General features: G+C 44.7%; 2 protein-coding genes across 9 annotated transcripts in view; one reads left to right on the forward strand and one right to left on the reverse strand.

Moving 5' to 3' along the window:
- ANKS1A (ankyrin repeat and sterile alpha motif domain containing 1A) overlaps positions 1-24880 on the forward strand; it is a 195287-nt gene that overhangs the window by 168003 nt on the left and 2404 nt on the right. For 2 of the 8 annotated variants that reach the window (XM_084853043.1, XM_084853040.1), the window contains 9 exons: positions 2135-2284; positions 2402-2509; positions 8788-8952; positions 11027-11152; positions 11412-11483; positions 12044-12130; positions 13461-13598; positions 19587-19757; positions 21767-21864. In XM_084853043.1, the coding sequence (XP_084709169.1) occupies positions 2135-2284; positions 2402-2509; positions 8788-8952; positions 11027-11152; positions 11412-11483; positions 12044-12130; positions 13461-13598; positions 19587-19757; positions 21767-21864 (1115 nt within the window). Of the gene's footprint in view, positions 1-2134; positions 2285-2401; positions 2510-8787; positions 8953-11026; positions 11153-11411; positions 11484-12043; positions 12131-13460; positions 13599-19586; positions 19758-20999; positions 21329-21766; positions 24569-24880 lie in introns of those variants that run through there. The other 6 variants (XM_084853038.1, XM_084853037.1, XM_084853036.1 and 3 more) reach the window with 6 other exon arrangements.
- Positions 19810-24880, reverse strand: part of TCP11 (t-complex 11) — a 29184-nt gene continuing 24113 nt past the window's right edge. Inside the window, exon 11 of the mRNA XM_084853047.1 lies at positions 19810-19971. Coding sequence (XP_084709173.1) covers positions 19908-19971 — 64 coding nt within the window. The 3' untranslated portion in view covers positions 19810-19907. The remainder of the gene's footprint in view (positions 19972-24880) is intronic.

The following is a 24880-nucleotide window of genomic DNA, read 5'->3' on the forward strand; positions in this document are numbered from 1 at the left end:
TAGTTAGTGATAGGATTTGTTTGTTTATTTATTTATTTATTTTATTAAATTTATTAATCGCCCATCTGACTGGTCACCCAGCCACTCTGGGCGATGTACAACCCACCATAAAACAATTTAAAACAATAAAATTTTACCATAATTTTTTTTTTTTAAATACCCTAACCCACCCCAAATGCCTGCCTGAACAACCATGTTTTTAATGCACAACGGAAGCTCATTAAAGAGGGGGCATGACGGAGTTCCCTAGGGAGGGAGTTCCACAGAGTGGGGGCCACCACAGAGAAGGCCCTCTCCCTCGTCCCCACCAGTCTAGCTGTCCTGGCTGATGGGACAGAGAAAAGGCCATCTGAGGCTGATCTTGTTAAGCGGCCTGTCTGGTGTTGCTGGAGGCGCTCCTTAAGATAGGCTGGGCCGGAACCATATAGGGTTTTAAAGGTCAAAACCAACACCTTGAATTTGGCCCGGAAAACAACTGGTAACCAGTGCAACTCCTTCAGCACTGGAGTGATGTGATCTCGCCGGCGGCTGCCTTTAATCAGGCGAGCCGCCGCGTTCTGTACCAGCTGCAGCTTCCGAACCGTCTTCAAGGGTAACCCCACGTAGAGCGCATTACAGTAGTCTAAACGAGAGGAGACCAGGGCATGTACTACCGATGGGAGCAGATGGTCGGGAAGGAAGGGGCGCAGCCGCCGTATCAGATGGAATACAGATTTGTCTGTAGATCCATGTGGTCACAATTGGATATTTTCTCTGGTTGAATTTTCACTTGTTGCCTTACGTTATGCGCTGAGTTTGCTCTTATATTTCATATGTGAACCACTAAAAGCCCCAGCTCCTATCTGGAAGACTGCAGAAGAGTGAGTTTCCAAGAGACGAGCTCTGACAAGTTTTACCTGGAGTGAATGGGATTTTCTCTTTGAGTTCCTGATCGTTGGCCATTTTAGAGAACCAATACATTCTTAAACTTGCTAGATTATACAATGCCTTTGGGATTTTTCTACTTCAATCATTATGGTCCCACTGATATTCAGAATTGGGTTCTGTTCACATCTGACAACACTACTGTTTATACCAGGGGTGGGGAATGTTTGTTGTTGTCAAGGGCCACATTCCGTTGGGGATAATATGTCAGGAGCCGCCTGCCAACTGTGGGCAGGACCACCCCTTCTCTCTCTTTCGCTCACCCCATTCATTCTGTCTCTCTTTTGTTCACTCCCTGCCTCCCCACCCAGAAAGCTGCAAGAGGAGGGACAGATTGGTTTTGCCAGAATCTGAATGGATCAGTTGCAGAGGAATTTTGAAATTAGGCTAAAGGACGCATGGTATTAGGCTGAGGGCTCCAGGTTGCCCACCCTTGTTTCATAGGGTCTCAGCTTAGTTTCTTCAAGCCATTAAGAGAATTGCAGGGTTAACAGATAGGGAGGGGCCATAGCTCAGTGGCAGAGCACCTGCTTTGTATGCAGAAGGTCCCAGGTTCAATCCGAGGCATCTCACCGTAGGGCTGGAAAAACTCCTGCCTGAAACTCTAGAGCGCTGCTGCCAGTCAGTGTTAGCAATACTGGGCTAGATGGACCCATGGTCTGACTCAGTATAAGGCAGTTTCCTATTGTTTTTAAGTTTCTAACTAAACATTGCATGTAACTGAATCCCGACAGCCTTTTTTTCAAAGAAAGGTGTGTGTGGAGGGGGTGATTTGGAGAGGAGAAGATGTGGGGGGTGTACACCTAGCACTTTCACGGGATTGCAAGCAGTCTTGGGGTCACCTTGGAACAGAGCAGCAGCAAGTGGGCAAAAAGATAACCCCCTCCTACCGCTTCTGCACTCACAATTTTTTTTTCACACACATCAGCTTTTTCCTGGGGGGTGGTAGGCTGGTGGTGGAAGGGCCACTGGGATTCAGTTACATCCATTGTGTAATTAGCTTCAGTGACTGATTTGTACTTAATGGAAATAACACTTGTACTTCACAGGGAATTAAGGAGTAATTTCTCCCATGTATTTGGTCTTGTTTGGTACAACTGAATACAGTCTTGAATTACATAATCACAATAAAATATTCATAATTTAAAAAAAATTAAAATATCTGCATCTCTTGCAGCTATAATACTTTCTTCTCTTGGTCCCTCTGCAGGTCAGATCGCTGGGCTGTGATGGGACTCAGCCCTCCGTTCCTGCCTGGCTTGACTCTCTGGGACTCCAGGATTACATTCAATCATTTCTAACAAGTGGCTACAGTTCTATAGACTCTGTGAAAAACCTCTGGGAATTAGAACTAGTAAATGTAAGTTGCTCTCCAAGTAAAATAAACACTCGTATTGCAACTCTGTTTTAATACTGAGAAGCCACATTTGAAAACTGTGAAATGTCACTTTTTTGCTAACTTTCTCCTTCCCTACAGGTGCTCAAGGTAAATCTTCTTGGGCATCGTAAGCGAATAATAGCCTCGCTGGCAGACAGACCATATGAGGAGCCTCCACAGAAACCACCACGGTTCTCTCAACTAAGGGTATGTTACCATTTATATTTCAGACTGCTCACTTGATAGTCTTGCAGAGAATGACTTCTTTGGGTCTTGCTGTTCTTTCAACTCTCTTTTCACTGGCTAAGGAAACTAAAATTATGGATTTTAAAAAACGATTGGAACATGTTAACTGAGAGTTAGGGTGCTTTGGAAGAGCTCCAGCTGGGCCTCCAGTCATAACTGGATGTGCAATATTCATACTTCTATCTCTACAAAGTAAGGTATCATTTATTTATAAATTATCTCAGTAGAAATACCAAGTTGCAAAGTTTACTGGTGTATACTAATGGAAGATGAATGGAAAGGTGTTCATACATTTAAGCTGTGGCTTATGTGAATAGTTCCATTCCCTGCACTGCAAGACTCAGGGACCCCCTTCAGCATCAGCCAACAATTAACTCTCAGCTTCTTCTTTTCTATTGCTAGCCCAGTGGGTGTAGCTCAGATGCACTCTGGAGAGTGAAGCAGGCAGAATAAGGAAGTTTTCCCCTAGTGTCTATTATGCTAGAGAAGCATTGGAATAATTCGTGTGCTGATGATGGTCTTTTTTCTCCCTCTCCTCCCTCCACCCCCACCTTGCCCACAAAAACAAAGAACCCTTTCTGCCTCAGAGCAGAAGTCTGAAGTTCAGAAATCCATGTTTTTCTATAGATGGAATAACTGTTCTTGTATTTTTAGAGATTTCAAACCATTTATCTATGCTTTACAGCTTTCTTTTATTTAGAAAATAGTTACCCTGTTTTCACTATATGTTGGACAGTGTTAACTGGAACATTAAGAAGGCTGATTTTTTTTTTTTAATAAGTGTCAGAGAGGTGGGACAAACTACAGGCCAGTTCACACATTTGCTGGCCAAAAATCCTGTATGTACAGTGGAGCAGTGGGCCTATATACACTTCCACCTCCACACTTGTGATGGGCCTGTGCATACTAACATTGAGTGTGCAGGCCCACTGCTCCACAATGATCAAAGCTTTTCTAACTGGTGATTGTGTGAAACCAATCCTAAGATACATGCTGAAAATCTTACATGTTGGAACAGTAAGAATTCCTGGAGTGATCGTTAAAATATAGACAAGTCAAATCAAATGACAGGGATTTCTAAAGGCCAGAGATCTACAGCAGAATGTCAGCGTAATAGCACGAATGACAGGTAGGTATACTTTGAGGCCTAGTTCTCTCAAACAGCAGATGAGGTGATAAAACCTGTTTAAGGACTCCAGTTTGCAGTAGGGGCTCACATGATTGAATGGTTATCCATCCAAAACATTTTATTCACATAGAAATCTAAATGTCAGGGAGACTTGTATCCCAGACCTCTTCCTCTCATGTCAGTTTCTATGCAAAGAGAATATTTTGTAGCAGAACCCAGAACTGACCTTCCTGGCCTCATTGGAAGAAACAACAGCAAAACCATTCAAGGGTGTAACACGCCCCAGGGTGATTCGTTTTGTTTATGTAGCTGGTCCCTCTCAACCTTCAAGGGAAAGAGGGTTGCCTGGAACTCCTGAATTTGAGGTGGTGGTCATGCAGCAAATGGGCTTTCTTACTGTCATGAAGGCTCTTCATCTCAAGGCATAGCACCATCAGTTTGCAGAGTTTATATTTTGAGAGATCCCTAATGCTCCCTTGGCAACCAATCTTCCCCATAATTAGCCTTCTTTGTGGTCTATGTAACTCACACACACAGGTTATGTGCCCATGCCAAACAATCATTTGGAACATTCTAATGTTCAGCAACACTTTAGGCAGAAGCCCTGCTGTCCCTCCTCTGCACATGCTCTAGGTGTGGCTCCCACTTCCCCCTCAGTTTCTTTTCATCCACCGCAGCAAACAACAGCATTTGGAACGTTCTCCATGTTTCACTACCTTCCTTAAAATAATTACAGTCTTGGGACTGCTGAGCAGAGTTTCCTTTCTTGTTTTTCCTTAGCTTTTCCTAATCTTCATCATAGAGTCCTTCATCTTCATCTCTGCCTTTCGGGGTGCATGGCCACTTCAAGAAGTGTACCCGCTGTGGCAGGAAAATTCTATGTGCACTGCCAGGCCTTCACGAAACAGGCTAGATGTAACTGGATGGCTTGTCTTTGTGCTTTGTTGTGGGAGCAAGCGTAAAGGCTGCTGACTCAGTGGCACAAAGCTGGCCTCTTCATACAGCCTCTTCATCCATCTCCACTAAACCAGTGCCAACTATCTCCTTATTACTTGCCCCAGCTCCATTGTCTGTGGAGGGAGCCACAGTGCAATCGTCCTGTCAAGGTTGGATTGGAGCCCAGAGAGCCCCAAAGCAGTTCTGATTCTGAGGAAGAGATAGAAACCATGGGAGAGGAACCCACATGCTGTTCAGAAGCTCAGCCAGGGGGAGAGCCCCTCCTGGTACACATTCCTGAGAGTGATAGTGACCCTGGCAGGGAGAGGGAGGCGCAACAGCAGTTTCTGGATGCTAGGCGCCAGCGCAGCATCAAGCAGGAGATGGTGGGCGCTGAGAGGAGGTGCTCAGCCCACTTGGCGCTATGGCAATAGCAGCGCCCCGATGCCCCACAGGAATGGGGTGGACTCTCCTCCTAGCCCATAAGTTCAGAGGTTCCCGCCTTCCCCTCCAAACGGAGATCAACTGATTCCTAAGGTTAGAACCCCCGAGTAGGCAGCTCTCTTAAGTCTCACTCGTAGGATCAAGCAATTAGCATCTGTAAGCGTCATTAGGTTGAATGGAAATAAAGCCTTGGAAAAGACCCCTATTGTCTGCGTGTTGATTCTGGCTACCTGAGGATTTCAGAAGGCAGCAGGGGCGACCTCCCGACACTGACCCATAGATGACCCTGCAAATAGCACTAGAATCTATTGTGCCTCAGGGACCACCCTTGACTTCAGCATTACAACCCACTCCCAAGGCTTTGGGATCAGGGATCAAGACGGACAGGACCAAACCAATGAAGTCTTGTAACAATCAACGGACAGCAGCACCAGGACCAAAGAACAAAACCCATAGGATTGAATCTGATGACGAAGCTTCACTTTTGCAGGCACTTCTGACATTGGAACTGATTGCTCCATCATCTTGGGTGAGGTTGCCCACCCCCATTTGTAGAACATAAAGCCACCCCCTGATTTTCATTCATCTGATGGGGTTCAGTGCATGGAATAAGTATCAGAGGAAAAGCACAGGGGAAAATATAATCAGACCCCGGTTACCTCTCAGCCTCTCTGCACAGATGACACTATCATTCACCATGGTACTGCATCATCTGCCTCCTTGGGCAGCTTCCTTCACCACTGTCCTGACCTCCCATGCGATGAGTCATTATCGCTCATGCTACTCTCGATCTCCCCAGCCCTGCTAATGTGATGACAGGTTACTGCCACATTGGCAACAACCCTGATGGCGGCCAGACTACAGAGGAAGAGACACCCAAGGTACTGTTCCCATGATCATTAATCCCATTAAGAAAACTCCTCACTATCACCCTCCAAGCCACACAGAATTGATACCATCTGAAGTGGAATCCACCCAGCCTAGACCCACCTTGGTACTCAAGGCACCAATACAGCGCATGACTAGCTTACATCACTACCCCTGAACTTCTTCCAAGATGTAATCCTCCTGAAGGCCCTGACAACCACCTCAGGATCAGTTGTATCTATGCTGACACCAGCAATATCACAACAACTTATAACAGCCACACTATCAGTGACTCACATGCCAGTCGCTCCTAAGCCCCTGCAGATGGTAGTAAAACCTTCCTTGGGAGATCATCATCTGGTCAGGAATGACTGTGGGTCCAACTCACCTTCACCATTGTCTGCAGTGGCCCCCATCTACTCTACAGACACAGCTGTAGGGGACCAAAACCCTGTCTCCCCACAGATGACATTAGGCCTTATGCTGAACAAGTACTTCGAATAGCAAGGTCTCTGGACCTACAGATCAAAGCCCCTCTGCTTCTGGTTATGGACCCAGTCTTTAAATGCATCCAGCTTTACTTAACACCACCGGTAGCCATACCAGTGTTACCAACCCTCCTCCACATAATCAAAGAATTGTGGATAAAACCTTCCACTGTGCCACCAACATCTCAGAAAATTGAGAACTTAGATAGGGTTCATGAAGAAGGATGTTCCTTTCTCTTCAAACACCTACTCCTAACTTGATAATTGTTGAGGCATCACAAGCCAAGAGCCCCATTCAGTGCCAGTGCCTCTGAATTGTGCTCCATGGGCTGTTGAGTTTACTCAACAGGTGCCAAACTGCAAGGCCTGTATGGCAGCGTGCCAGCAATTCCTATGGGAAAAGGTGGCCACCTTCTTTGATTGCCTCCCTGAGGATGCCAAAACCTTGCAGTGATCTTCCAAGCTCACAGGCTGGCAGGCCAACAGATCCATACAGCACACCACATGGCGGACTGTGGCTCCAAGGCAATGGCAGCTACCATATCACTGAGACGTCACGCTTGGCTGAGAACTGGAGGGCTCAATCAAGAAGCCAGGTCCAGAGTGGAAGATCTCCCATTTGATGGGGAAGGGCTTTTCAACACTTCTACAGATGAAACACTGGACTACATCCAAAAGATGAAGACTTCCACCCACAAAATGGGAATGGGGTCCCAATCCTATCCCACCACCACAAATTATCCCCCTTCTTACTGGCACCACCAGGGCATGAATAAGCAGTCTTCTGAATCAGCCTTGAGTACACAGCCTTCCTGCATGAGTGTAACATAATACTTCAGCCATCTCTGACTATATCTGAGTTAAAGGGGATTCCAGCACATTACTGCAAATAATGAAAAATAGAATTGAGTGCTCATTTTCATTCTTGTCCCTTGTAGTGAGTTGCCAGGTCTCCACCCATTCCCTATCATAGGACAATCAGTGAGAATGATTCTTGTGCAGCACAGGATATCCTTTTCTCCTTCCATGAGAAAAGCAGCAGAGCATCCACTGCAGGTGTGATAACTGGAGAGGGGCCGAGTCTAGTTTCTCCTTGACCGCTTAACTCTGGCACTGGCAAATCAGCAGGCAATGGAGATGGGAGAGACCCATCCTGGTTACTTGTTATGCTTTTTTTTAATGGTTATTACTTAGGAGCATGTGACACATTATTTTGAGTGTGAACACAAGTTGTTTGAGCACTCAGCTAAAAATGTAGATTTGCATGTGATTGACACTTGCAAATGTATGTATCATACATTACATTAATCAAGGAACTAGGATTGGCTGTGGCTCCCTGACAAGTGTATGCTCTGTGGCAGAAAAGGGTTTGCCTCTGCATAATGTATGAAATGGCCACTATTATTTGTCACTATTATTTTTTGCATAGGATGGGCTATAGTTCAAAATTAAACAGGTGAATTAGCATTGGCTATGGACTTAGCCATTTTTGTATGCTAGACTGAAAAGCATTACTTCATTGCAGAAAAAACATCTATCTTTGCTTGTCTGCGGAGCTTGTCTTTCCCCTCATTGCAACAGTTTCCAGAGGGTAGCTGATTGTCTGTTGTAGCCAAAACAACAGAGTGTCTTGTGGCACCTTAAAGACTAATACATTTATTATGACATAAGCTTTCATGGACACTGTCCACTTCATCGGATGCCAGAATAAATGTTTTAGTTTTTAAGGTTCTTCAAGACTCTTTGTTGTTTTTGCTGCAACAGACTAACACGGCTACCCCAGTGGAAATTGTTACAATGGAAGGCACTAGATTTAACCATATGGAATAGAAATCAGTCACCTCACAAACAAACTTGCCCATGCATCTGATGAAGTGGACAGCATCCCTGAAAGCTTATGCCAGAATAAATGTGTTTGTCTTTAAGGTGCCACAAGATTCTTTGTTGTTTCCCCACATGATGACCTTTATAGTAGATAGCTAGCTGTGCTTAGATTCAGAGCCTCAGCCAGTAATACTTCATAGCTACCTGTGAGTCTGAACTAGACAGAGCCTAAGAGTGATCCATATTATGCAGTAGAGTTACACTAATATCTCAAATGCATTACTAGATCAGTGTACACTGTGTTGCTGATTCAAATCCCAGACTTGTGCCTGCAACCTTTTCCTAGTACTCTTCACTTCTGCCTGAAAGCAGATTCCTTCAGGATGGATGTTAAGTGAGCAGCATTTCTTTTTTCTGGCTGTGTTGGTCTTAATAGCCATATTACTAAAAACTTGTTTTATACAGTGTCATCTTCATGGCTTGCAAACAAGGTGCTCTGAATATACCCAACAAAAGACAGATTAATGTATTATTAATCTCTTTGATTTCAGTGTCAGGATTTGATATCCCAGACATCTTCACCCCTCAGCCACAGCGACTCCTGCACAGGGAGGTCTGCAGATTTCCTGCTACCTTTGGGAGACATTGGAAGGAAGAGACACGAGAGCAGCCATGATATTGCATCTTACCCCAGAACAGAGAGACTCAAGGCACAGGTCAGAGAAGTCCAACTCTTTGAAATGCCTTTTTTTCTTGTCTTTTATTTATTTATTTATTTATTATTAAATTTATTTATCGCCCATCTGGCTGGTCACCCAGGCACCCTGGGCGATGTACAACATACAATAAAAACAGTTTAAAACAATAAAATTCTACAATAAAAACATTTTCTAAAATACCCTAACCCACCCCAAATGCCTGCCTGAACAGCCACGTTTTTAATGCACGATGGAAGCTCATTAAAGAAGGGGCATGACGGAGTTCCCTAGGGAGGGAGTTCCACAGAGTGGGGGCCACCACAGAAAAGGCCCTCTCCCTCGTCCCCACCAGTCTAGCTGTCCTGGCTGATGGGACAGAGAGAAGGCCATCTGAGGCTGATCTTGTTAAGCGGCCTGTCTGGTGCTGCTAAGATAGGCTGGGCCGGAACCATATAGGGTTTTAAAGGTCAAAACCAACACCTTGAATTTGGCCCGGAAAACAACTGGTAACTAGTGCAACTCCTTCAGCACTGGAGTGATGTGATCTCACCGGCGGCTGCCTTTAATCAGGCGAGCCGCCGCATTCTGTACCAGCTGCAGTTTCCGAACCGTCTTCAAGGGTAACCCCACGTAGAGCGCATTACAGTAGTCTAAACGAGAGAAGACCAGGGCATGTACTACCGATGGGAGCAGATGGTCGGGAAGGAAGGGGCGCAGCCGCCGTATCAGATGGAGTTGATACAGCGCTGTCCGGCTCACAGCTGACACCTGAGCCTCCATGGACAGCTGGGAGTCCAAAATGACCCCCAGGCTGCAGACCTGGTCTTTCAAGGGTAGCCGTACCCCATTCAACACCAGGTCAACATCCCCCAGCCTCCTCTTGTCTCCCACCAAAAGTACCTCGGTCTTGTCAGGGTTCAGCTTCAGCCTATTCCTCCCCATCCAGCCACTCACCGTCTCCAGACATTTGGACAGGGATTCTACGGCCAACCTTGGTGAAGATTTAAATGAGAGGTAGAGCTCTTTTGTTAATTTATCTCTAGAGCGTCCTCTATTTGCCTGGAAGATGCAGCAGGAAGTAACGATGAATCAATGCTACTTCATTATGGTGGGAATCTCATTGCAACCTTTGCTGTTTCCCTGGGTAGGGAAGCACAGCAATGAGCTATAACTGCTGGCTCTGAGGTTTCCACTGTAGAAGTAGCTACAGTGCACTGGTATTACCCAAACCAGAGAAAAGAAGTGACTAGCTCTGAGTGTTCCTGATCTGGACACCATGTTTTGTTTTGCTGAGAAGCAGCAGCCACAGTTTGTCACTGTTTCTCAAGCTTTGCCTGCCCTCTTATATTGTATGTAATGGCAGTGGAACTGTGTCTGCATGGCTGGAGGTGATTTTTACTCACCATGGATGACCAGACAGTGTCTAATCACAAAGATGGTGTTATGCAATGTGTTTAGAGAAGTCTAAAGGTGCAATCCTATGCATGTTTAGACAGAAAAAAAGTCCTACAACTCTTAAGTATTCCCTAGCCAGTATGGCTGGCTGGAGAATGCTGGAAGTTGTAGGACCTTTTTCTGTCTAAACATGCATAGGATTGCACCCTAACTTAGTTTATAAAGAAGTGTGTGTGTTTTCCAGATGGCACTCATTAAAGTTAGCTGTATTCACATTTGTAAAATGGTCCCATTTGAGCCCACTTGCCAGCTGAGGTCCAGTCAATCAGCATTGCTGTCTATTCCTTTTATTTGACAGGTTTGGACAGCAGTGCTAAGGGCCAGGCTTTTGCAGCAATAGTCTCAAAACTTTGGAAACTTCTCTAAGAAGAGTTTAGGAAGGCAACAACATTTAAGCGAGGGTTTAAATTTTCTGTGCCTGCTTTGTTTTATGTGTGCCTTTATTGTGAGAAAGAATGTGTGTGCGGGGGAGGGGGAGTGTATTAGCATAAAGCACTTTGAGTATTTCAATATTCAAAAATATTTAAACAAATGTCCGAGATTGATGCTCTGTGTAACATGCAGCCTTGAAACATTCGTTAAGCAGTTCTCAGTCAGATGACCCAATTCTGCCTTAAACTGTGACTTGTGTTTTCAGGAGGAACGTCGTGAATCCAAACTTACACTCAGACCCCCAAGTCTGGCTGCTCCTTATGCCCCTGTCCAACACTGGCAGCACCAACCAGAGAAACTTATATTTGAGTCATGTGGGTATGAAGCCAATGTAAGTATATTCTAGATTCTTACACAAATTAATTCCCCAGTGCATAATCTTGGCTCTCATTGTAAGGTATGGGTTGCCACCTAGATAACAGTTGCTTTTAGTTACTGCTCTTTGTCCCTAGCCAAGCAGAGACTGGTAAGATTAGGGAACTAGAAAAGCAGGGGCATACCACTTTTCCTGGAAGTGTGACCATGTCTTTTGGGTGAATGTGTACAAATAGTTCTGTTGACAGTTGCTGCATCTTCTCTGTTCTAATCAGTATTTAGGGTCCATGTTAATCAAAGATCTTCGAGGAACAGAATCTACTCAGGATGCCTGTGCAAAGATGAGGGTAGGTGTGAACTTTATAAAAACAAAGCTTCTGATATCAGTCCTGAAAAGTAAACTGCATCGAGCTCCAGATCTGGAGGTTCTGTTCAGGGTATGGGCCATACTGACTACAGCCAAACTGCAAAAGCTTTTCAGTTTCGTAATTGCCCTACAATTATCTGCCACCTTGTGTTGGATAACTTCTTTGGCAGATTTCTTTTCAGGAGATACATAACATGTCAAGTGGTTTATCGACAGATATAGAACATGCCAAGCGGTTTATTGTTTATGGTGAGAAGTCAGATTTCACTACATTTTATAATATACTTTTGCTGAATTGTCCTTATCTAGAAAAGGCAACTTTAAAGCTTTTCTTGATAAAGAAAAAAAGGGGGGGAAGGTGTTATTTCAGAAAAAAAAAAACAAGTGTGTAATACTTTGCAGAACAACTCCCATTTCTGAAGTCACCACTTGCAAAACATGACTTTTTGTGGAAGACTTCTGAAATCTTACCTGCACGTGCCCCCACCCATGAAATTTAATCTTTTATCTTTTAATGAGGTTTTCTTTTCTTTTATAAAGAAATCGACTGAGCATATGAAGAAGGTCCCAACTATAATATTATCTATCACTTACAAAGGAGTGAAGTTCATAGATGCATCTAACAAGGTAAAACAAATATTGAGTTCATAGTTAGCATTTAAAATCTTGACTGACAAGTGATAGTAAATAGTGGAAATAACTGGAGATTCATCTTTTTATACAATGTCTCCCTCCTTATCAGTAGAAAGACAAAATGTTCTGGAAAATCCTGTAAAACGTGCCAGTGTAGATTAAGAAAGACAAGATTGATTTTCTTGTATCAGTTTACCAGGCAGTGCTTGTTTCTGTTCTGATATTGTTATTGCTGGTGATAGAAAAGACAAAATATTCTAAACCAGCTTGCCCTGACCTTATCGTTAGGACATTCACACGCAGCCCACAGCTCTTCCAGTTGCATCACAGAAAAGAGGCTCCCATGTGGCACAGCTGCATATAAAGGGCACCTAGGTAACAGCTCAGAGGTGCCGTAGTAGTTCAGTGGTAGAGTATATGCTTTGCATGCAAACAGTCCCCTGTTCAATCCCTGGTATCTCCAGGTAGGGCAGGGCTGGGAAAGACCCTTGTCTGAAACCCTGGAGAGCCGCTGCCAATCAGCATAGACAGTACTGAGCTAGATGGACCAGTGGTCTGACTCGGTATACGAGGCAGCTTCTTGTGTTAGGCAGGGTTTGCCTATCAGTGTGTTAGAGTTGGTTTTTGAAAACTCCATACATCACTCTATACATAAGAAATGGAAGCTTCTTACTTCTGCTGTTGTGTTTATAGAAAGGAACAGAAGAGATGGCTTCTATATTAAGTAGTTCTATATATTATGCTAAAATCAGAAGTGTGTTCTGTATTGGACACTGAAAATAGAGACGTGATAATTTGCCATGGATAGAGGACATAGAGAAGATAAATTCTCTTCACACCGTTTGCCTTCACTTCCTGTTGCCACCCACCTCACTGCCCCTGCTTCTGATTTAAATCAGTTAGGATTATCGCCTATCTCCATCCATCCATCCTTTGGCTCCAGAAGGTGCATCCAAGGAACAAATATAAACTCCAATGACCAATCCTGGCAGTGGAGGTGAGGCCATAAATATGTACCGGGGCAATTACATATTTATGGGGTGGACTCACTTCCTTAATCATGACTGTTGGTCTCACAGAGCATGACTCTTGAGTTGGGCTATTGCGACATCTGCTTAAAAGATCAGTTAAGGATTGCATGATGGCTGCTAAAATTGGGCAGAATTATTAATAAGAAATCTAGAGATACTTGGATAGCCGTAAATTATTTCTATGAAGTCATACATTAATTAAATGAAACCTTGTTTTTATTGTGAATACTATTTGTGTGGAATAGCCCCTGCACAGTATTGAGCAAAAATAGCTGGCTGTTTATGTTTCGCAGAATGTTATTGCTGAGCATGAAATCCGGAACATCTCTTGCGCTGCCCAGGATCCAGAGGATCTCTGTACATTTGCCTATATCACCAAGGACTTGCACACTAGCCATCACTACTGCCATGTCTTCAGTACCATTGATGTAGTAAGTAAAACGGAATACAGAAGGCTTTATACTTTGCTTTATGGAGAGTTCTGTGTTTCTACTTGCTAAAAATCATCTGCAGGTAGTTAAGCTGGAATATAAAGCTGTGGGATTCGGAGTAAGTCCTATATGTAAGTGATAGGGTGCAAGGATTTAAGCAACATATGCTGGATCTTGATGCAACTATAGAGTTAGTTTGCCTCTGAATGTGGAAGGACCAAGTACATCTTGTTAAGCTACCAATCGTGGTACTATCTCAGATATATAATAAGGTCGAATCTCAACATTAACTTTCAGTATATAAAAAAATTAAAGCAAATTCCCCTGGCTTATAAATACTATGCCAGTTCTACCCAAAAATACTTTTTCTCAATATAGGTTGGGTGTTCAGGTCCTATTAATGGTCTTAGACAGTAGGAAGTTGATGGTTATATTAAAATTTGGACAACAGTAAGGAGTTATTAGTTGACATAATGTTGCATTTTTCCTATGTTAAGAAAGGAAAGGTTCCTCCTGTGCAAGCACCGGGTCATTACTGACCCCTAGAGGGACGCCACTTGCGCTGGCGTTTTTGTGGCAGACTATAGCAGGGTGGTTTGCCATTGCTTTCCCCAGTCGTGACTACCTTTCCCCCAGCAAGCTGGGTACTCATTTTACCGACCTCGGAAGGATGGAAGGCTGAGTCGACCTGAGCCGACTACCCGAGGCCCAGCTTCTGCTGGGATTGAACTGAGGTCATGGGGAGAGTTTTGGTTGCAATATTGCCGCCTACCACTCTGCGCCACACGAGGCTCTCCCCATGTTAAGAACATCCTATAATTTAAAAAAAATCCTCAGTGCTTTTTCTGCGAAATACATACGGTCTAATGTCTAGAAAGACAGTGATAAATACTAGAGCAGTTCAAGTATTTTTATTTGAAACTTATACTTTAAAAAAACACTTTCATGGAAGAGCTACATAAATCACAGAAAATTCCAAAGCGTTTCTCTGTTTTCATTCAAGTTTGAAAATAATAAAAGTAAACCGAACTCGATTTTCAGCTCAGGTCTAGTAAATATCCCCAGTGTGATTCTTTACAGCAAGTCTGTGTATTTCCACCATTTATATCCTGCCCATTTGTCAAGTACACTTACCAGTTCTACATGTGTTTTCTTTCAATTTGAAGTTTCTTTGATCCACTGCCTCTGTGTTCAGTATTTTATGGCACAAATTGTATTGGTAAATAATTTTACTGCATTCTAACCTTTCTGTATGAAAATTACCCCCACATATGAACCATCAAAGTTCCCCAATCAGGGCTTGCCTTGCCATTAGGCAGAGTGAGGCAAGGAGGTGTTGGAGAACAGAGCTGTATGTGACACATGGCTGCTATGTTCCCTTAAGCTAGGTTGCTGCCCTCAGGTGCAGTAGAGGATGTTATCCCATTGCCAGTGTTGCAGTAAAATTCAGCTGCCTTGTTGGATTATATACGTGGAATTTATGTGGCATGTTGTGGGGCGGTGGGGGGCATTTATCTTTTCTGTCTCAGGTAGAAGAAAGTTTGGGGCTGCCCCGCCCACAGTTAACAATTCTGTTTGCAATCAAAGCATTTGTTTGTTTGTTTGTTTGTTTTATTTATTTATTAATCACCCATCTGGCTGGTCACCCAGCCACTCTGTGCGGTGTACAACAATAAAAACGGTTCAAAATAAAATTCAACATTAAAAACATCACATTTCTAAAATTACCCTAACCCACCCCAAATGCCTGCCTGAACAACCACATTTTTAATGCGTGGCGGAAGCTCATTAAAGAGGGGGCATGGCGGAGTTCCTTAGGGAGGGAGTTCCACAGAGTGGGGGCCACCACAGAGAAGGCCCTCTCCCTCATCCTCACCAGCCTAGCTGTCCTGGCTGATGGGACAGAGATAAGGCCATCCGAGGGCTGATCTTGTTGAGCAGCCTGTCTGGTGTTACTGGAGGTGCTCCTTGAGATAGGCTGGGCCGGAACCGTATAGGATTTTAAAGGTCAAAACCAACACCTTGAATTTGGCCTGGAAAACAACTGGTAACCAGTGCAGCTCCTTCAGCACTGGATGTGATCACACCGGCGGCTGCCTTTAATCAGGTGAGCTGCCGCGTTCTGTACCAGCTGCAGCTTCCGAACCATCTTCAAGGGTAACCCCACATAGAGTGCATTACAATAGTCTAAACGAGAGGAGACCAGGGCATGTACTACCGATGGGAGCAGATGGTCGGGAAGGTAGGGGCGCAACCGCCATATCAGATGGAGTTGGTACAGCGCTGTCCGGCTCACAGCTGACACCTGAGCCTCCATAGACAGCTGGGAGTCTAAGATGACCCCCAGGCTGCAGACCTGGTCTTTCAAGGGTAGCCATACCCCATTCAACACCAAGTCAGCATCCCCCAACCTCCTCTTGTCTCCCACCAAAAGTACCTTGGTCTTGTCAGGGTTCAGCTTCAGCTTATTCCTCCCCATCCAGCCACTCACCGTCTCCAGACATTTGGACAGGGATTCTACGGCCAACCTTGGTGAAGATTTGAATGAGAGGTAGAGCTGCGTGTCATCCACATATTGATGACACAGCATCCCAAACCTCCTGATGATAGCCCCCAGCGGCTTCACATAGATGTTAAATAGCATCGGGGAGAGGATGGAACCCTGTGGCACCCCACAAGTGAGCGGCCACGGGTCTGAAACCTCCTCTCCCAGTGTTGCCCTCTGGTACCTGCCAGAGAGGAAGGACTGGAACCACCATAATACGGTGTCTCCAATGCCCAACTCCTCCAGGTGGTCCAGGAGGATACTGTGGTCAATGGTATCAAAAGCCGCTGAGAGGTTGAGGAGAACAAGGAAGGAGCATTCACCCAAATCCAGAGCCCTCCTCATAACATCCACCAAGGCGACCAAGGCCGTTACTGTCCCATGCCCAGGCCTGAAGCCCGACTGAAATGGATCTAGATAATCGGCTTCTTCCAAGTGTGCTTTCAACTGCATCGCCACCACCCGCTCAATCACCTTGCCCCAAAATGGCAGATTTGAGACTGGGCGAAAGTTGTTCAGAACTTGGGGATCCAAGGAGGGCTTCTTTACAAGTGGTCTTATCACTGCCTCCTTGAGGGCTGATGGCATCACTCCCTCCTCAAGGGAGGCGTTCACCACTGCCTTGATCCCCTCACCCAGTCTCTCTCTGCACCTCATAATGAGCCAAGATGGGCAAGGATCAAGTAAGCAGGTGGTCGGCCTTACAGATGAAAGCACCTTGTCCACTTCATCAGAAGGAAGAAGCTGGAACCAATCCCACAAAACCGATTTGCCACAGACCGGAATAACACTCCTAATCCGATCAATTTTATCTGCAAAGTGCCTTGCCAAGGCCTTACAGGAGGCCTTAGAATGCTCCAGCGGTTCTGGAGCAACTGGACCGACCAGGCTCCGGACCACTTGGAACAGCCTCCTGGGACAGCACTCTGCAGACGCGATAGACGCAGCATAATATTCCTTTTTTGCTGCCTTCACCGCCACGTGATAGGTTGAAGATACAGCTCTAGCCCGTGTCTGATCGTCTTTGGAGCGAGCCTTCCTCCACTGGCGCTCTAGCCATCTCACCTCCTGTTTCAGAGCTTGTAACTGCGGATTGAACCATGGTGCAGTCTGAGCCCTGTTCAGGGGGAGAGGGCATTTCAGAGCCACCCAATCTAATGCCCCAGTGATTGCGGCATTCCAGCCACCCACCAGGGTCTCAACCAAGTGGCCGTTGGTGTGCTCCAAATCCCCAAGTGCGTTCAGGAATCCATTCGGATCCATAAGACGCCTGGGGCGGACCATTTTAATGGGTCCTCCACCCCTGCGGAGGGGTTGTAGAACCGAAAAGTCTAACGTCACCAGATAGTGACCTGACCATGACAAGGGGGTGGTGGATATACCCCCGACTTCCAGATCACTCCCCGCTTCTCCAGAAACAAACACAAGGTCTAGCACATGACCAGCTACATGGGTGGGCCCAGTTGGAATATGGTGCAGCTCCCAAGAAGCCATGGTCTCCATGAAGTCCTGAGGTGCTCCTGTGAGGACAGCCTCTGAATGTACATTGAAGTCCCCTAACACCAGTAAGTTAGGGGACTGCACATGCACATCAGAGACCACCTCAAGCACCTCGACCAGGGAGCCAGTCGTGCAGCGGGGTGGACGGTACACGAGCAGAATCCCCAGACTGCCCTTTGGGCCCATCCTCCAGTACATGCACTCAGCAACTTGGTCTCCCAGAGGGGGGGGGTCTGGTGAAGACCAAGGACTCCCGATAGATTACAGCCACTCCCCCTCCCCAATCCCCAGCCCTCGGCTGCTGTGCATACAAAAATCCAGCTGGACCCATGGCTGCAAGGGTTGGAGCAGCAGCCTCGGCCAGCCAGGTCTCCGTAATACATGCCAGGTCTGCACCCTCATCCAGGATCATGTCATGGATGAGAGATGTTTTCTGGGTAACAGACCTGGCATTGCAGAGCAGCAAACAAAGGCTAGAAGATGGAGTCACACTTCCCCCAGCCATCCTTTGGCTCTGGACAGGCCCGGAACAGGGGACAGATATTACACATCTCCCCCTTGTTCCCCTTACCTAGCATGGCCTGCCCCTAGCGCTCCGCCAGCGCCTGCCACCCAGCCTCGGTATGTTCCAGCCCCCAACACTCCCCCCACTGCCTCCATCAGGTGGACACATGCCCCCTTGCTTCTGCCTATCAGGCAGGCTACCCACCCCTAAAAACATTTTAATAAAATGAAAACATTTGCATGACTTTAACATTTTTCATTGCTGAGTAAACTAAGGGGGTTTTCTTCAAGATTCTATGAACAAAACACAATCGCTATCATTTAACACTCTGGCAGAGAAATGCTGTGGTCCTTGGGAGAGCATCCCAGGAACCATAGGCAACCTCCCAAGGCCATAAACACTGCTCTGATCTCAGGAGGAGGAATCTGAAATTGGATCCTTCCCTCTCGCAGCTGGCACAGAAAGTACCACAGTGCCAGCTCTTCCAAGGTTCCAACAGTGACCTTGGAACAGCTTAGGAAGGGAAAAGGGGGCAGGATGGTGGGAGGAGGATTGGCCAGGATCTATAGGATCCCAAAGCCTATGTTGCCCATCCCACCCACAACAAAGTAGATCAGCTAGATGAGCTGAAAGGCTCATCTAGCTGAAAACAGTAAAGAAGGAACTGATGGCATTTTTATCTCCATCCTCCTCCCACCCTGCCTGGCTCCTACTTGGCAGAACATAGGATAGAGTATTCTGATCTTCAAGCCCTTTGTCTGTCTAGCAACAATCCCTTAGGATTGTGCTCTTAGGACGCAATCCTATGCATGGTTAGACAGAAATAAGTCCTACAACTCCCAGCATTCCCCAGCCAGCCAAGATGGCTGTGGAATGCTGGGAGTTGTAGGACTTATTTCTGTCTAACCATGCATAGGATTACACTCTTAATGCACTAAACAGTGTCTAAAGTGCGGCTGATCTTTATTCAGCCATATTCACTGGGAAATACGTGAGACAGTCCATTCCTTAATTGTGAGATTTTTCCAGTGCAAAAAAGGGAAAGTAATTATCACATAGCCCTATTCTGAGGACCAGGCAGGTCCACAGACACAAAGATGTGGCAAGCATTTGATGTTCAGCAGTAAACACAGATGAAGAGAAGACTGAGCAATGCATATACCTCCATGAACTGAAAGGTAGTAGGAGGGTGGTGAGGTGAAGGTGGGAGGGGAGGACAACTGCTGCTTTTTGTTTCTGTAATTTGGGGGATATAGCTTTTTTTACGTGTAAAGATGTGATGTTCTGAATTATTCACCATCTGAAGTAAGCCCTTGCCTATCAACTAAAATCAAACGGTCTTTAAGTTACCCCACAGCACTCTTTCTGCTAAAACAGAGTGACATAGCAATTCTCCTGGAATTTGAAGTGATGTGTATCTTTTGTTTCTTCTCACAAGAATCTAACATATGAAATTATTCTGACGTTGGGGCAAGCATTTGAAGTAGCCTACCAGTTGGCTCTCCAAGCCCAAAAATCAAAACCTACAGGTGCTCCGACAGCTGAAACGATAGAAACAAAATCTTCAAAACCGGTGCCTAAACCTCGAGCCAGCATGAGGAAATCAGCAGTACGTATGTTAAAAGTACTTTGATCCTTCCTTGTAGAGTTATGCTGGTATTTAATGATGTCTGAGCACAGCTGATAGGAAAATATACTCCATGCAAATAATAGTAGTTCTGTTTATCTCCTTGCTAAGCAATTTGAACTCCTGTTATTTTTATTGACTCTGTAGAGCTACTTCGGGTAAGTAGGTAGTTAAGATGCAGTAGTCCACCGAGCAACTATGAGGGAATAGAAGAGATTACAGATTATTGTAGAGACTCAGAATTATACAAGCTTTTTTTTTTTTTTAAAGATAACCAGAAATGTTCAACCATATAAGTTTTGGAGTGTTTGCTCATGATTTTTGTGATTTAACTTGCATTCTTGCTAACAGTGTATACAGTTGCTCCTGGGTCATGGACTCTTATTTCATGTGGCTTCACATGTGTTAACTGTATGTTTTAATTGTATTGACAGTGCTGGTAGTTTGAAATTCCAAAAAGGTATGGGTGGGAAATACTTTCCTCAAAGAAGGATTATGGGCAAAAGCCACTTACTAACAATGGGCAAGCACTCTTCCCCATGTGATCTGATGAGGTGGATTCATGAGTCCGGTTTAAGTGGTAATTAAGGACTAAGTGCATAATGTCCCAGCTTACGTCCTGTTGAATTACAAGGCTCTGCCTGCACTGAGGCATTTGCCAAAGATCCAAGACCACATGAGATCAAAAGATGTTAAGTTAAACATGTTACTGTTTAACAGTTGAATGAGAACTGTGCATGGAACTGAGCTGCAATAAAATGGGAATCCATGAAGACAGTGGACAGTATTTGGTATTATCATTAGGACTACTGTGCTATAGTTGTTTTCTCTCCAGAGTTCCTGTTGTTCAGGCAACCTGTAGGCTATATATTTTCCCTGTTGCTTTTGTTCCAAGAACTATTTTGGCCTTCTGTTTTGGCACCAGTGATAGGAGCCTACCCTGCATAATCTGTAGTGTCTAATGAATTACCTAATCATACTTGGTTAAGAACTACTACCTGCTGGTGCCTTTTGTGTGCGTGCACTCTTGTTCTCTCAAGCTTCCTCTGTAGGAACACATCATCAGTTAGTTTCTGTTCTTCAACAATCCAAGTCCCATTAAGAGTCCTTGTTAATATAACAAGGAAGTAAACCAACGGGAGTGCTGGCCCACATGCTTTCTGTACTTGTTGCTCTCCTTTAATGTTACCTTTTGTTTGTGTTTTGCTTGCTCCCATTCCTCAGGTGCCGCTCCCTCCCGATAGTCGCTGTTGTTATTGTCACACCTGTACAACACACCGTCCCTCCTATCTGCCGCTGCAATCTGTTAGTCAAGGAGCTAAGGTCTTTACCCTTCTTGCAATCACATCTCTGGTTATGAACGCTTTCTGTAATCAAGCCAACTCTCCTTGGAAGTCCTTCATTCTTTCCCCTTCGTTTGCTGCTCTTTCTGTGTTCCTTTCTGTTCTGAGCTTTTTGGTAGCTTAACTCATTCAGTTCCTCCTTACATTACACAGGATGAGCATTGAGGACAAGTGTTAAAATGTTGCTTCAGTGCAAACCATGCTGTTTTTTTAACCCTATTAAAGTCAGTTTAAAAGGGAGAAGAGTTATATTGTCTGAGATAATAGATTAGACCCGAAAAACTTAACTGTAGATAGCCGACTCTATCACTCTCAGATCCTCATTTATCTCCTTTTCCTGAATTTCAGCAAACTGCCACCAGACTATGCCCTGAGTTCACATTGATTTGTGCTTAAACAAAATTAATTTTGTTCTTACCCTGAAATAAGTTGTTTCCATTATCTGAAACCCTGGTCCAAGTCTGTATGGTGGCATTTTAAGTGCTATATCCCTGTGCATGTGCACACCCTCTACTTAAGCCTTTTTTGGCCTAGACAAGTCTCTCCCCAAACCATCTCTGCTGCTTTTAAAAATGTATTCAGTTCTGTCTTCACATTTTCAAAGTGAGCAGCTTGCTGACATGTTCTTTCCTTCCAATATTTTTTTAGCTGGAGCCATCTGAAGTGGACCAAGACTCCCAGTCCCATGCTAGTGTGTCCTGGGTTGTAGAGCCCAAGCAGGATTCCAAGAGGACCCTCAGCACTAAGTATGAGACCACTATCTTCTGAAAACAAATCCTGCATCCATCCAGTCTAACCGTGCCTTTGCAGTCTGATCTGTCTGCTCTTCTAAACCCCTCCTTCCTCCCATTGCTGGCACTAGGTGTGGCATCATCAGAGACAGCAGCACTAGGATACTATAGACTAAACAGCTTTTTGTAACTGATTTCTACTGAACACTGTGAATTCTCCTAATGGAAACAAGGGTAACTCATTGAGCCACCTGTTTTAGATGTCTGAGAGGTGGGAGAAACGAAGCCTATGGGAGTCGAATATGTGGATTTTGGAAACCCTCTGGTGTTTCTTGACTTTCTCTTCATTTTGACACTGTGAATTTGTGGGGTGAGGTAACACTCCATAGGCCTTTTCTATTTAGCATTCTTATTCTAGGACTGTTCTACAACTTTGGTCTCGTATGTACATGCTGTTGCAATCTAGATTTATACCTCCACACTGAGCCATGGCCACAAACTGTTCCAACAAGTAGCACTCTTTTACCTGTCATCTCAGAAGACACTAACCACTGTGATACTGCTTGCAAACCTCTTGCTCACCAGATTTCCTAGCATGGATTCTGCTCATAGTCTTTGCTGTACCTGGATACCTGAATGCATGGTATAATATGAAAGTCTACTAGGTAGTGTGACTGCTCCTAATCAGCACTTTCTTTTTCCTAGGAGTCAGGCTTGATATAGAGAATGCCTAACAGGAATGTTTTCAGCTGTCAGTTAAACAGGATGTCTTTTTTGACATCTGTAGTATTTACCACTAGGCCTTTCTGTTCATGCTAACCACTCTGCTTACAAATAATCATTTTGAATCCCATTTTCTGGACTCTATTAGACTGAACCTTTCAAAGGCACATGTCACTAATTCTAAATTCAGGGCAGAGACTGACAATCTCAGTCAGGCCTCAGATCTAGACAAGTACAAAAAGAAAGGGGGTGGAGTATTTCACTGCATTAGAACAGTTTCCCTTTAAAAGAAAAATGATCCAGGTTTCATGCTGAGCATGTCGCTCTAGAACAGAGCTGGAGAACCTCAGACCCAGGGGCCAAATCTGGACCTTCACACCCTTTCACCTGATTGTTTGGTGGTTTCCTGGCTTTGGTGCAGTTTTTCCCCCTTCTGAAATGGCTTAGCTACTGCCAGTAAGAGCCTTAAGCTACAATATGCTAGTATTTTTCCCCTGCCCCTTTTGCCCTTGGCCCCAGCCACCACTGGAATGCAGCTCTCAAGAGCTTCTCCAAAATGGAATCTGGCCTTCAGGTTGCAGGCGGTTCAACATGCACACTATAGAACCTGCTAAATGTGTCATGCTGGGCACATTGGAGCTATCAAAATATTTGCCATTCACCTGTCTCCAGGCAGGCTAGTATCTATTGTATTTAGCTTCTCACATATTTCAAACACAGAATTTACCTAGCTCCTTAAAAATTATTGCCAAGAAAGGTTGCATTTAGGATTATGATCAGCTTTTGATACTAAGGTTAGGCCCAAACTCTTATCCTCAGAGCAGTTAGCTTTGATATTTGTTACTGAGTTAAAACAAAGTGATTGTACAAAGATACCAAGCAAATTTCATCTCCGTCTATTCTAAGTGAGAGATGGTAAAGTCAATAGTGAGATAGTTGTGGATGGTGAGTGAGGTAGAACCTGACATCTCCCCATTGTCCCTGTAATAAATTCCAGGAGCAGCTTCCTTCACAGTCTAACTCCTCCCAAAATAATTTTTCCAGTGATTTCCCAAATGTTTCGTTTTCCACTGGTTGTAACCTGGGACAACTACTGCAATTTAATGTCTCATTATTTCTAGACTACTGTACATTCCCCCTCATGTTTGGAGTTTGCTCATTTATGATAGAAAACTGATCATGGGTGATGGCCTCTAATCATTGTGATGGCCTCTGAAGCTTTTAGAGCACAATCCTATGTTGATAGTCGGCAGCCTCCGAAGTCAGAGGCTGCCAAGTATGCTAATGCAGGGTGGGTGGAGCAGAGGCAATCCTCGGCTCCATGCTCTGGCCACCCTGCATTTTTGCTAGATAGGCAATTGTGCCTGTCTAGCTGCGGCACTTCAAAATGGGAGGGAAGGAGGCTGGGGCAAGCATAGGAAGCGGCATAAAGCAGTTTCCCTGATTTCCTCCCCTCCACTCAGTTTTCTAAGTGTGGAGAGGTAGCTGTCGTGGTTCTCTCCGCGCCAGTTACGAGGGGGAGGGGAGTACGGATTACTGACTCTGAGATCGGAGCCACTAAATTAAACAATCCTGTCGCTCCCCCAGACACTGTTTGGGGGACATAGGATTGCTCCCTTAGAATGTCTTCCTTAGCTTGAATGCAGAGTTCTGCATTAGATAACATACACTTAATCATACTTCTCTTCTAAACAGAAGTCTCTCTCCTTCAAGACAAGCAACCTTAAATTGGGAGCTATTGCAGTGGTCTAGAACCAAGGGTTGCTAGCATACAAACACAAGATTTTGGAAACCTATACCATGCTAGCAAGTACATGCTTAAGGCAATGCTCTCTCCTTTTCTCCAATTTCTGTAATGAACTAGGGTATTAGTCTTTGTGATTTAAGTAAAAAGGGTTAATAAGAGAACTTTAGCGATATTTCCACAACCATTTGGGAGGTAATCTTGAATATATCTGTGTTGCTTTTGTTCTCATGTTTGACATCCAGATTCTTTAAAGAAATTAAAAAGCAAACAATTACTTTCCTCATTTGAATAGTTTAAATCTCAGCATGTAGGTGGCTGCTAATCAGACATCTTGTAGCTCTTAGTAACATTTGAAGGAATTATTGGTGCTCAGTTCTTCTGAAAACCAGTTAACATAGTACACGTGCCTTTTAATGGTAAACTTTCCAAGAAATATCAGAGCAGTTGGTTATGAATAGTGGGCTTCTACCATAAGGTTATAACACACACAAAGCTTGTGGCCCTGTTAATTTTTCCATCATTTTAATCATAAGTTTCCCTCAGATGTTTTAAATGAATGAA

The sequence above is a fragment of the Heloderma suspectum genome, chromosome 4 (assembly GCF_057233095.1).
Source record: "Heloderma suspectum isolate Gila_16-S chromosome 4, 16-S_ref, whole genome shotgun sequence".
Lineage (NCBI taxonomy): Eukaryota > Metazoa > Chordata > Lepidosauria > Squamata > Helodermatidae > Heloderma > Heloderma suspectum.